General features: G+C 31.4%; 1 protein-coding gene across 1 annotated transcript in view; it reads right to left on the bottom strand.

The window, feature by feature from the left end:
* The window catches only part of LOC141291082 (ankyrin repeat domain-containing protein SOWAHC), a 39,935-nt gene extending 27,850 nt beyond the window's left edge, over positions 1-12,085 (bottom strand). The window contains exons 1-3 of the mRNA XM_073823252.1: positions 11,863-12,085; positions 2,576-2,637; positions 1,636-1,875 (exon numbers count right to left, since the gene is read on the bottom strand). Of these exons, the coding sequence (XP_073679353.1) occupies positions 1,636-1,875; positions 2,576-2,637; positions 11,863-11,986 (426 nt within the window). The 5' untranslated portion in view covers positions 11,987-12,085. The remainder of the gene's footprint in view (positions 1-1,635; positions 1,876-2,575; positions 2,638-11,862) is intronic.
* Positions 12,086-14,314: the final 2,229 nt, after the last annotated feature.

The following is a 14,314-nucleotide window of genomic DNA, read 5'->3' as shown; positions in this document are numbered from 1 at the left end:
TTGTTTTTTCTTGAGTAAAATCATACACTACCATCCAAAAGTTTTTGAACAGTAAGATTTTAGTGTTTTTTAAAGAAGTCTCTTCTGCTCACCAAGTCTGCATTTATTTGATCCAAATACATCAAAAGCAGTAAAACTGTGAAATATTTTTACCATTTAAAATAACTTGCTTTCTATTTATAACTTCAAATATATATATATATATCATATATATAATTACTCCAGTCTTCAGTGTCACATGATCCTTCAGAAACCTAATATGCTGATTTGCTGTTCAAGAAACATTTTTATTTTTTATTATTATCAATATTTAAAACAGTTGAGTTTTTTTTTTTTTTTAGGATTCTTTGATGAATAAAAAAAAAACCCAAAGATTTATTTGTATTTACCTGAAATAAACATTTAAAAGCTAGGAGTATAATTACGAGTCAGTATAATTTTGGGGGGAAATAATTTATAGAAATTATTATATTTACTTAGCAAGGATGCTTTAAATTAAAAGTTATTATAAAGACATTTATAAAGTAAAAAAAATCTGTTAGATTTCAGATAAATGCTGTTCTTCTGAATTTTCTATTCATCAAAGAAACCTGAAAAAAATGTACTCAACTGTTTTCAACATGTTTTTTAGCAGCAAATCAGCAAATTAGAATGGTTTCTGAAGGATCATGTCGCACTGAAGACTGGAGTAATGATGCTAAAAATTCAGGTTTGAAACCACAGGAATAAATTACATTTTAAAAGATATTTAAATAGAAAACAGTTATTGTAAATAGTAAAAATATTTCAGATTTTTACAGGTTTTGTTGTACTTTGGATCAAATAAATTCAGGTGAGCAGAAGAGATTTTGAAAAACATTGAAAAACTTTTGACTGGTAGTGTAAAATGTCAAGATGGGTCATTTATGATAAAATGGATGTGACAAAACCACTCACTAAGCAGTGCGATGTTTTACTTATAAACTCATTTTAAAGAAATAGTTCACCCAAAAATGAAAAATCAACTAGCTCACCAATGGATCCTCTAGAGTTAAATAGGTGCCGTCAGAATGAGAGTCCAAACAGCTGATAAAAACATCACAATAATCCACAAGTAACGCACACGACTCCAGTCCATCAATAAACATCTTGTGAAGTAAAAAAGCTGTGTTTGTAAGAAAGAGTTGAACTTTAAATGAAAAAGTCCGTTCTCTGTTGTCCTCTCATGAAAATCCACCAATAGATTTGTTAAAAACTGTTTTAAGCTGTTTTCACTTGTAAACATGCATGATCTGTGCATATTTCTCTCCTGATTCAGAGCAGAAGAGATGTTTTTCCACTTGTTTTTCACTCACATTTGACAGTTTGATGTTAAAAACATCTTAACGATATCTTGGTGGACTGTAGTCATGTGGATTACTTGTGGATTATTGTGATGTTTTTATCAGCTGTTTGGACTCTCATTCTGACGGCACCCATTTACTGCAGAGGATCCATTGGTGAGCAAGTGATGCAGTGCTACATTTCTCCAAATCTGTTCTGATGAAGAAAAAAACTCATCTACATCACAGATGGTCCTGTCATTTTTGGGTCAACTATTCCATTAACATTGACGCTATTATGAGTACGAAAGTATTATAATCAATAATCACTCACATTATCTGTTTGGGTCGGTTCTGCTGCCTCTGTGACTGTAATCATGGGTCCTGAGCACCAGGCCACCATTGCTGGTTCCGGAGCTTTTGGGTTACAGTTCTGCACTGGATTGGAGACCTGGAGCTCATTTTGTGAGTTCGGAAAAACCTGCTTGATTGGTTGTCCTCCCTTTCCAGCGCCAGACTCTCGCTCTTGCATTTGCTGTCTATACTTCTTCTTGAGGACAAGATATTTCTCTCCCTGAAACGACAAAGGAACCATTACCAATCAAACTGTTATTTAAAAACCAAAAATCTTATTAAGCAGAAAAACGGTTTTCAACATTGACAATAATAAGAAATCTTTCTTAAGCAGGAAATCAGCCTATTAGAATGATTTCTGAAGAATCATGTGACACTTAAGACTAGTGTAATGATGCTGAAAATTCAGCTTTGCGTCACAGGAATAAATTACATTTTAAAATATGAGCAAATACAAAACAGTTACTTGAAATTGCAATACTTTTTCACAATATTTAACTGTATTTTTTAGCAAATAAATGCCCTCTTTGTGAGTATAAGCAACACCTTTCAAAACATTACAAGTCTTTCAGACCTCAGACTTCTGAATGGTAGTGTATGACTGGAAAACAATGGTTTTCAGTTTAGAATAGACTAAAAGTGATCTCATCCGAGGGAGAGTACACATGTGAGACAATGATCCAAGATCATAAGGGTGTGGTGTATTGCATTAATGTGAGAAAGTAAGGCCTATCCCAGTTACTGAGCAAATAATGAATCACTGTGGGAATAGACACCTGTGTGACTATTCTTCAGGGGCAGGGTATAAAATGTGATCATATTACAAATGCAAAAATGCTCTATTGATTATGTAATCAGACTGAGGAAAGAGGTGATTCGTTTAAACTGTGTTGTTAAATCATTATTGCAGATCTACTCACATTCTCCGATTTCACCACCGCAATTCGATCAATGATGAGTTTGAACTCTTCTCTGTATTTGGCTGGAGAGAGAAAAAAAAAAGATTAAAGTGTCATGAGTGACATTTCTTTCCAGCATGTTTTCCAAGTTTATCTTAAGAAAAAGGTTACTTGTATAATATGACCTTGCATTTGTTCTCTCATTTGTTACTCAACATCAGAAGAAAACCAAAAGCATATCAGAGGCTTGCATTAAAATCTGTATGACTTTTTTTCCCTGTGGAACACAACAGTAGCGTACACTTTTTTAAAGTCAGACAGGTTTGGATGGTCATGAGGGTGTGTAAAAGATGACAGAATTAACCATTTTTGGATAAACTATCCCTTTAAAAGTAATAGCTCAGCTGAAAATGAAATTTTGCAGAAAATTTAGTCTCAGGCCATCCAAGATGTAGATGAGTTTGTTTCTTCATCTGAACAGATTTGGAAAAATGTAGCATTATAAACAGGAGTTTTGTGGATTATTGTGGTGTTTTTATCAACAGTTTGGACTCTCATTCTGACGGTACCCAATCACTGTTTTCATTTTTGTGTGAACTGTTTCTTTAAAAAACATTTTCTGATTTGTGACTGAGACAAAACCTTGAACACTTGTTTATTTATTGATTTGTCTTCATGTTATTGAGTGGAAAGATTAGCCTTTTAATGTTTGGCACACACAATGGACTCTGATTCCTGGCCTGTGGGAGTTTGTGATGTTATGCAACTGCATCACTTCAGCACAGACTGACTACAGCAAGGAAAAACCAGAAACTGGCTCGAATTACCATACAAGAATAGAAAATGATTAAATGTCGGAGAGGGAGGAGAGCTGCACAAGCAAATCCTTCATTACTGCTGTGCTCAGATGCCTTTTCAACAACCATTCCCAATGGATCATCACTCAGATGCCCTCAGTGCTGACTTGTAGTTTTATTTAGATCCCAAGAAGATATTTTCCCTTCTTCAGTTTCATTCCATAGCTCCTCTGATGGAGTTCATTCAAAATAAGATTCATCAGACTGATTCAAAAGAGTAACTGCCAGTAGCTTGAACGAGTCATTAAAGGATCCGACTCATGAGTCATTTGTTTGAGATTCGGACTACACAGGTGATGCTGATATATTGATATATAATAAACGTTAATTCATTGAATTAGTAGCTGCTCAGACAAAGTTCATTCAGTAAAAGATTCATCAGACTAATTCAAACTCCCATTTAAGTTCACAAATTATTACTCATAGAGTCATTTGTAGAGTCATTTGTTCATGAATCGGACTACACAGGTGGTGCTAATATACTGATGTATAAACAACTAGTATTTTTTCATGTCAAATATGCATTTTTTAATTATTGATGGACTTATGAACTAACGATGTAACTGCTAATCAACATTATGAATATAGTGACGTAATGAGCTTTGAGATGGAACTTGCAGTTCAGAAAGCAAGTTGTATGTTGATTCAGTAGCCGCTTTGACAGAGTTCATTTAGTAAAAGAATCATCAGATTGATTCAAACGAGTACTGCCAGTCACTTGAGTGAGTCATTAAAGAACTGACTCAAAAGAGTCATTTGTTTATGAATCGGACTACACTGGTGGTGCTAATATATTGATGTATAAACATTGCAGTTCAGAAAGTGAGTCGTATGTTGATTCAGTAGCCGCTCTGACAGAGTTCATTTAGTAAAAGACTCAGACTGATTCAAACGAGTACTGCCAGTCGCTTGAGTGAGTCATTAAAGAATCGACTCAAAAGAGTCAACTGTTCACCAAGATTCATCAGACTGACTCAAATGGGTTGACTGCCATTTGGGCGAACAAATCATTAAAGGAATCGACTCATAGAGTCATTTGTTCATGACTACACTGGTTGTGCTAATTCATTGATGTATAAACAACTAGTATTTTTTCATGTCAAATATGCATTTTTTAATGACTGATGGGCTTATGAACTAACAATGTAACTGCTAATCAACATTATGAATATAAGTGACGCAACGAGCTTTGAGATGGAACCTACAGTTCAGAAAGTGAGTGTAGTGTTGATTCAGTCGCTGCTCTGATAGAGTTTATTCAGTAAAAGACTCGTCAGACTGATTCAAACGAGTACTGCCAGTCGCTTGAGTGAGTCATTAAAGAATCGACTCAAAAGAGTCATTTGTTCACGGGCTAATAGGGTTGGGAATCGATTCCGATTCTAGAATCGGATACTTAAGATAAAGAATCGGATACTTGTTATAAAATAAAAATTTCGATTCCTCTTATCGATTCCTGGGTGCAATTTTTCATCTAGTGATCTGCCAGGACCTTGTGTGGTAATGTAAACATCAGTCTAAAAGATGGATCGCGCGAAGTGCTCAAAAGTGTGGCTACGCTTTGTAAAAACCGAAGACAAAGCTACCGCTGCACGCAAACTTCATCTTAGAGATCTGCAAGGGACGGATGTTTTAGTCCCGCGCCCGCCCGCTCCAAAAGGAATATATGTTATTTCATCCCACAAAAGGGCACATAAAAGTAACTTAAACCCCCGCGGGAAGACAGGTATCTACTTCATCTCTTGGCTGCATGAAACAAACCCTCCCGTTAATGTAAAGGAAAAGATGATCAGAGTAATAATATCAAACACGCGCCTGCCTAACGTATTCATTCTTGTATCGTACATAAGGCACGCATAAGTCCGCTGTTGATTCACAAACTATTCATGATTTCGGGGCTCTGATCCATAGTATTTTTGCGTGAAATTTCTAAATATTTGCATAGTTTTCAAAATGAATGTCCTTTGAGTGTTTTATAATGAATGCTTACCCATAGAGGTGGATCTTGTAAGGGTCAGTGGTGTTTATGCACATATTAGCACCAGCATAAACAGATTTAGAATGTATTTGCTGTATTTTTCATTTATATGTTTATTTTATAATAAATAGAAACTGTAGATATTCAGTCACTTAAGAAAGAGTACTCTGAAGTTGTAAAGAATGTCTAAAATAAATAATTTAGGAGTCTGTATATGTATACACATGTTAAAAAGTTTTTCAATTCAAAAGTATAGCTTTGATTTAAAGTTTGTTTGAATATTTTTTATAACATGCAGGAGAAAAATAAAAAGGCAAATCAAATGTTTTGGTTAATAAAAAGGTTCAAAAATAAACACCTTTTGGGGAAATGTCAGGCATAGGGGGGCCTTGCAAAATTTACCCGAGAAGGAGTGGGCTCCTGGTATAAAAAAAAGGTTGAGAACCCCTGTAAAAAAATAATATGTTGCAAGCAAGCACTGAAAATAAACATGTTTGATATATTAATGTTTGACTTTTGTTGTTTTTTTACTAAACTGGAATCGAAACTGGGAATCGAAAAGAATCGGAATCGATAAAATTCAAATGATACCCAACCCTACAGGCTAACATATGGATGTATAACAAATATGCATTTTTTTAATAATTGATGAGCTTATGAACTAATGATGTTACTACTGATCAACATTAAGAATCTAGTGACATAGTGAGCTTTGAGATGGAACTTGCACTTGCAGTTCAGAAAAGTAAGTCGCATGTTGATTCAGTAGCCGCTCCGAAAGAGTTGATTCAGTAAAAGATTCATCAGACTGATTCAAACGAGTAACTGCCAGTTGCTTCAGTGAGTCATTAAAAGAACCAACTCAAAAGAGTCATTTGTTCATGAATCAGACTACACAGGTGGTGATTGTTTGTTTTTACATGCACTGCAGACCATGAGGACCAGGAGTTCAGGAAACGCTGTTGTATGAGTTATGTTAGAAATATGTAAACACAAGATATGGACCCCATGAACTGAATTTGAGAACATATACGGTTCATATTTCTGACATGGCATAAACGTACCATCATACTTTCTCTTTGCCCGCACCACTTATTTCTCCTCTGTGGTGATACGTAACCCACAGTTTGGAAACCACTGCTCTAGTTTTAACTCCTGTTCTGGTCCTGTTTACTTTTTATATCACATAAAGGTTTCTGTTTTACTCGATCCTAGCTATATTTTCTGTCAAATAGTTTTGTTGCCATGGCGACGGACACATTCAATGCCAGACTTTGAGCTACTTTGTTGAAGGTCAACATGGTAAGCAACGCATATTCTGAAGTATTCATCTTTCAAATGGGTAAAAATATATAAATAAAAACATCTCATAACGGCTCAGTGCATATTTAGAGCATAGCATAGTCCAAATCTGAGCTTTTTGATCTTTCAGAAACCACTGACCCCCAAAATTGAATAACTTTCACCTATGGGACCATAAGACTTGTGAAAAAATATACACTGTAAAAATATTTGTTATAATTTTTTTTATATAAATGTTTAAAATATTTTGGAAGCCATTTTGTTTTTGTTACATTATATTACTACATTTTCCCTACTCACTGTAGAACTGAACTGCTTTATTTATTTAAATCAAATTTTTTTAATGTACATAAATCTAATGTTTAATTTTTTTATCAAATATTTTATTTTAAAAATATCTATATCTATATGTCATTTAAATAAAATAAAAAAAAAATCCTCCCATTCTTGAGCTTTTACCTAATAAATATAAAATAAAATATTTGGAAAACATTTTGTATTTGTTAAATTAGATTATTAAATTTACCCTACTCACTGTAGTACTGAACTGGTTTATTTATTTAAATCAAATTTTATTTTATTTATTTAAACTTTTTTTTAGTCTAATCTTATTTTTTATTAATTGCTTATTTTTACATTTTAGTCCAATATAATATTTTATTAATCACAGTAGTACTTTATTGCTAAATATATTATTTATTTCAAAAAAAAATTATTCATTTAAATAAAATATTTTATATAAAAATATATTTTTACTTAGATTAATTCGATTTTTATTTACACACACACACACACACACATACATATATATATATATATATATATATATATATATAGATTAATTCGATTTATATATATATATATTTTTTTTAGTCTAATTTTATTTTATTATTATTTTATTTTAAATATTTTTTAGTCTAATTTTATTTTTTTATTATTCATATTACATATATATGTATATATATTTTACATTTGTTTACAGTTTTCTTTCTAATTTAAAGCTAATATTTTATTTAACAATATATATTTTATTTAGTCTAGTTTTATTTTATATATATATATATACACATACATATACATATATATATATATACACATATATATACACATACATATATATATATATATATATATATATATATATATATATATATATATATATATATATATAGCGAGAGAGAGAGATTTTTTTCTAATCATACTAATATCTGTTATTATATTGATGTATAACAAGTATGAATTTTTTTAACAATTCATGACTTTATGAACTAATGAGTTTATTGCTGATAAACATGAATTAATAAAATGTCATTTAAATAAATAAAAATAAAAAACATACAAAAATAAAAATATTAAAAGACTTTTACCTAAGAAATAAAAATGTTTTATGAAATATTTTACTTTGTAAAAAAAAAAAATATATATATATATATATATATATATATATATAAAAGTCAAAGTGCTATCAAAAGTCAGATAGCACAAACAAACAAACTTATAAGTAGACTGGGGATGGCATAAACATTCAAAAACATCACATTTACATAATGTGATGCATAAAGGGTTAAAATGAAAACCAGACAAACTGGATTGTGCCAACAGCCAAAATATATCAGCACTAGGATCTTTAAATAGACAATGTACCCTACACAACCTTTCCGTTTTCCTGCCAGGGGAAAAGACAGGGATGACATTGCAACACAGCATCCACAACAACAGGAAACCTTAAGGGAAGTCAACACTTAACAGTTGCAGCCCGCAGAATTCCTGTCGTGGAGCTCGAGAGGCACACAGTCTAGATTTCTGAGCAAATTTATTAGCCTGCGCTTGCCAACTACATGAGGACTCTGTGTTCCCACGCAGAATATAGCAACTGCCTGAGATTCCATCAAAACCAGCATCCTAAAATGGACTGGAATCATTATAACTCCAGAATTAGAGCATGTCATGCAGACCGGTGTGGTAATCAAGAATAATTATGATAATTGGTTCGCCATGTCAGATGGTACCAGATCAAGGCAGATTTCGAAACCTCTGTACACAACTGTACAGGCACAGCTGGACGAGGCATTATAAGCCATTACGGATAATTGTTTCATAAATTGATGTTTGACACATGTATGTAGGATTAAATGCAACATCATCTAAATTTAATTACAATTTAAGTGGCTTATGAGCATGGCTCATGTTTTTCATTTGGCCCACTTTGCTGCAGCCTTCTTTGCCGATACACTATGCCATTTTACAATAATATTTAATGTTCATACACCAAACACTAATGTTCAAACAATAACTGTTTTTCAGTGGCAGATGCTATTGAAAAAAGGAAATTTAGGCAATATCCGCAACTTGTAAACACAAAAAAAAAAAAAAAATTGTGCATTATGTATTGACAAGGCTGTCAAAACTGAGTGTTAATCAGGTGTAAATAATCTAAAAATGACCTAATATTGGACAATTTATCATCTTATATGTCAGTTTATCACTGTAAAACAACAACTGATCAATTCTAGCCATCAGAAAAGCAAAAACAGACAAACAATTCAGCATTTTTAAAACAAGGCATTGAATGGGTTTATGTACCAGGAATATTCCAATATCAAACAGAATGTGTTCATATTCTGATTAAAGTCAAATATGTATTAGTATGACTTTTCACAACTTTCAACATTAATATCAACCAGATTTACCTTTATTTGGATATGCACAGATACAGGTACAGTTGAAATCAAAAGTGTACATACACCTCAGACTCTGCAAAATGTTAATTATTTCACCAAAGTAAGAGGATCATACAAAATGCATGTTCTTTTTTATTTAGTACTGACCTGAATAAGATATTTCACATAAAAGATGTTTACATATAGTCCACAAGAGAAAATAATAGTTGAATTTATAAAAATGACCCCGTTCAAAAGTTTACATACACTTGATTCTAAATACTGTATTGTTTTACCTGAATGATCTACAGCTGTGTTGTTTTGTTTAGTGATAGTTGTTCATGAGTCCCTTGTTTGTCCTGAACAGTTAAACTGCTAGCTATTCAGAAAAATCCTTCAGTCCCACTAATTCTTTGGTTTTTCAGCATTTTTGTGTATTTGAACCCTTTCCAACAATGACTGTATGATTTTGAGATCCATCTTTTCACACTGAGGACAACTGAGGGACTCGTATGCAACTATTACAGAAGGTTCAAACGCTCACTGATGCTTCAGAGGGAAACACGATGCATTAAGGGAGAAGTTCACTTCCAGAACATTAATTTACAGATAATTTACTCACCCCCTTGTCATCCAAAATGTTCATATTTTTCCTCAGTTGTAAAGAAATTAAGTTTTCTGAGGAAAACATTTCAGGATTTTTCTGCATATAGTGGACTTCTATGGTGCCTGCGAGTTTGAACTTCCAAAATGCAGTTTAAACGACTCAAAACGATCCCAAACAAGGAAGAAGGGTCTTATCTAGAAAAACTAACTTTGCATGTACTCCACTGTACTCCACAATTTTGAAGTTAGAGGACAAAAAGAGATGGGAGTTTCTCGACATACCCTAACTGTACACAACCAGAATACACAGAGCACACACAGAGCTAGACAAGATGCACATTTGTGGTTATAAAATATATAAATTGTACATTTTTTAAAGAAAATAACATTGTTTTACTAGATAAAACCCTTCTTCCTCGGCTGGTACCGTTTAGAGCCCTTTAAAGCTGCGTTTAAACTGCATTTTGGAAGTTCAAACTCACTGGAACCATAGAAGTCCACTATATTGAGAGAAATCCGACTGAAGAAAGAAAGACATGAACATCTTGGATGACAAGGGGGTGAGTAAATTATCTGTAAAATTTTGTCCTGAAAGTGAACTTCTCCTTTAAGAGCCGGGGTAAAAACTTTTTGAATGTGAAGATCAGGGTAAATTTGACTAATTTTGTCTTCTGGGAAACATATAAGTATCTTCTGTAGCTTCTGAAGGGCTGTACTAAATGAAAAAAATATCATATTAAGGCAAAATACGAAAAATGCGCACATCCTCATTCTGTTCAAAAGTTTTCACCCTCGGCTCCTACTGCATCGTGTTTCCTTCTGGAGCATCAGTGAGTGTTTGAAACTTCTGTAATAGTTGCATATGAGTCCCTCAGTTGTCCTCAGTGTGAAAAGATGGATCTCAAAATCATACAGTCATTGTTAGAAAGAGCTGAAAGATACAAAAATGCTGAAAAACCAAAGAATTTCTGGGAGCTGAAGGATTTTGCTGAATCAAGTGTACGTAAACTACTATTTTTTTCATGTCGACTATTATGCAAACGTCTTTTATGTGAAATATCAGATCAGTACTAAATAAACAACATGCATTTTGTATGGTCCATCTTATTTTGTTAAAATAATTAACATTTTGCACATTCTTCAAGGTGTATGTAAACTTTTGATTTCAACTGTATATGCCAGCTGCGTTATTCAGATGCATAGTAATCGAATATCAGCTTACTCTGGTTATTATGGTAATCAGTTTTGTGTTACATAATTCAGTATTACTATTTCTTGAGTAATACTATAATATTAAACCCAATTGTAAACAATAACTCAGCTGTCATGGTTTGGGAATGTGGAGGCCCTTCTTGAGGGAGCAAAGGAAATGACAGAATTCCGTTTGTAATTCTATCTGTTGGTAGAGCTTTTTAAATCTAAAACAGATGTTTGCCACAGTTACTTTTGAGGTTTATACAAAAGCTAATGGATCATTAGCCATTTCTCAAGCGAAGCGAGTTTTTAATTCTCATTTCAGAATGAAAAACTGCTAAGGATGTGGCACTACAGCACCTCATTACCACTGATACCAACTCGACAAAATGAAAAGCTCTTTTCAAGCGCGGTTTTTAACCCGTGCGTCAGTTGCGTTGCGTCTCTGGCGTTCGCGTTTCAAATTAAAGATTGATTTTATTAAAATCACTTATAGAAACGAGTCTCGAGAGCACACACCTTCTGTTTCATTTAGTTAAGCTACTGTTTCTACACGCAAAACGCGTCTTGTGTGTGTGTGTGTGTGTGTGTGTGTGTGTGTGTGTGTATGTGTGTGTATGTGTGTCTTCGTGACTCTTTGCGTCGCGTGTTTGCAGACAAGGGTGTAAAGCGAACGCGAATGTGAAAAATGTCATATTCTCATTTACTCACCACGTAGTTGCAAATCGCTATGGTTTATGAAATGCTTATATGTTTTGGACAGGTCTGAATTTTTGACTTTTCCTCCAGAGGACCAGATGTAATCCAGTAAGGACGCTTCACTGATCTCGCCCATCTCTGACTGGGAGCTGAAAACAAATTGTAATTTTACAACAGATGTGATGCAGTCGTGATGGGTTCTTCTCGAAGATGCTGAAGCATGGCTTCGCTGGAAGCCAAGCTAATTACTGAAGAAGAAAAGTGTACACTGACTGGACAAGTTCACTCCACCCAAATCTGCAAACAGAACCTCCTACAGTTAACCCTTTGGGCTCTGAAGAATAAAAGAAAGAATTAATAAAGGATAAATAACTTTGTTTTCATTTCATATAATGAGAGATCTGCCATCTTGGAGACTACATAAACACGAAAAAGATAGATGTTTAAATTAAATTAAATTAAATTAAATTAAATTAAATTAAATTAAATTAAATTAAATTAAATATAATAATAATAATAATAATAATAATAATAATAATAATAATAATAAAACACACCAGAAAACTAGGGACTGTTTCCTTCTAGCATATGGATTAGGATATTATATTATTACTATTATTATTATTATTATTATTATTATTTAGTATACTTTTTGGTAGTGCTTATTTATTTATTTATTACTTATTTATTTATGAATGAGTATATTTATCTTTATTATTTGTGCTGACAAATAATCACAAAAATAAATAATTATTATAATTAATAAAAATACTCACAATAATAAATTATTATTATTACTATTGGTATTTTTAATCATAATATTATTATAATTATAGAGATTTATTTATTTATTATTAATTTTATTATTTATATTTTATTTATTATGGTTATTTGTTATTTAATTTATTATATAGGGATTTTTTTTTTTTTATTAAAATACTAAAATATAATAAAAAATAAAACACCCATACAAATTAAAATTAATAACAATAATAAAGTATTTTTAATAATATAATACTTTTATAATAAATATAAAATAAAAAACAAGTAATAAAGTATTTTTAATAATATAATAATTTTATAATAAATATAAAATAAAAAACAAGGATATTATATTATTATTATAATATTATACTTTTTTGTAGTGCTTATTTATTTATTTACGTACGTATTTGTGCTTACAAATAATCACACAACTAAATAAAATGAATAAAAATACCCGCAATAATAAATTATTATTGTTGTTGTTATTACTATGGGTATTTTTAATCATATTATTATTATGGGCATTTATTTATTTAAATATTATGGGTATTTTCATTCAAATGATTTTTATGGGTTGATTTATTCATTTATTAATGGTATTTTTTCATATTATTATTACGGGTATTCATTTATCTATTTATAGGTATTTTTTAATTATTATTTAGGGATTTGTTATTTATTATTATTATTATTATTAAATACTTAAATATAATATAAATATAATAAAATAAAATAAAATACCAATAGTAATTAAAATTTATAGCAATAATAATAAAAAACATTAGAAAACTAGCATAGATAAATAATAATATTATTATATAGTATACTTTTTTGTAGTGCTTATTTATGCTTATATGTATTTATTTACGCATGTGTGAATGAGTAGAAAAACAAATAAGAATGTAAAAATAGTTAATAAAAAACACTAGAAATTTGTAATTCACTTCCTTCTAGCATGTGAATATTACAACCCATATTATTAATAATTATTTGTGGTGTTTTTTATTATATTATGTTATATTATAGGTACCTAATAATGACAATTAAATAATAAAGTAATTATTTATGAATTTTTTCATGTATTTCTAAAAGCAAATACTGTGTGTGTGTGTGTGTGTGTGTGTGTGTGTGTGTGTGTGTGTGTGTGTGTGTGTGTGTGTGTGTGTGTGTGTGTGTGTGTGTGTGTGTGTGTGTATAAAACGAAAAATAAAAACACAAATATATATAAATAAAAATACAAAATATTTACATAATATAGAAAAAATATGACATAAAAATATAAAATATACAAACTAAATATTATATATATATATATATATATATATATATGAAATTATAAATGTAAAATACTATACATGGTATTGTGGTTTGTTACTTTTTAATTTTAGCTTTAGTAACTTAATTTCCAATGCACGATTCCATTGTGACAACTTACCCCATACAGTTTAACATTGTGAGCTGTCATTGGGGCACGTTGTCACAGAAGGCCTTTCTTTTATCATGGGCAATAAAGCTGGAAATGTTCAATAGCTTTTTGTAACCAAGACATGAAGACTGTTATACAGAGCTGTACAATGAACTATAGGTCATATTGTTAATTCAACTGGTGCATTCCCAAGGTGAGCTTGTCTGTTAATGTTTAATGACTGGAAGTGACGGGACATTTGGTGAGGTCAGCGTTCTCTACTGGACACTCATT

The sequence above is a fragment of the Garra rufa genome, chromosome 18, assembly GCF_049309525.1.
Source record: "Garra rufa chromosome 18, GarRuf1.0, whole genome shotgun sequence".
Taxonomy (NCBI): domain Eukaryota; kingdom Metazoa; phylum Chordata; class Actinopteri; order Cypriniformes; family Cyprinidae; genus Garra; species Garra rufa.
The sequence above is the reverse complement of the archived record's forward strand: the minus strand, read 5'-3'. Positions and strand labels throughout refer to the sequence as shown.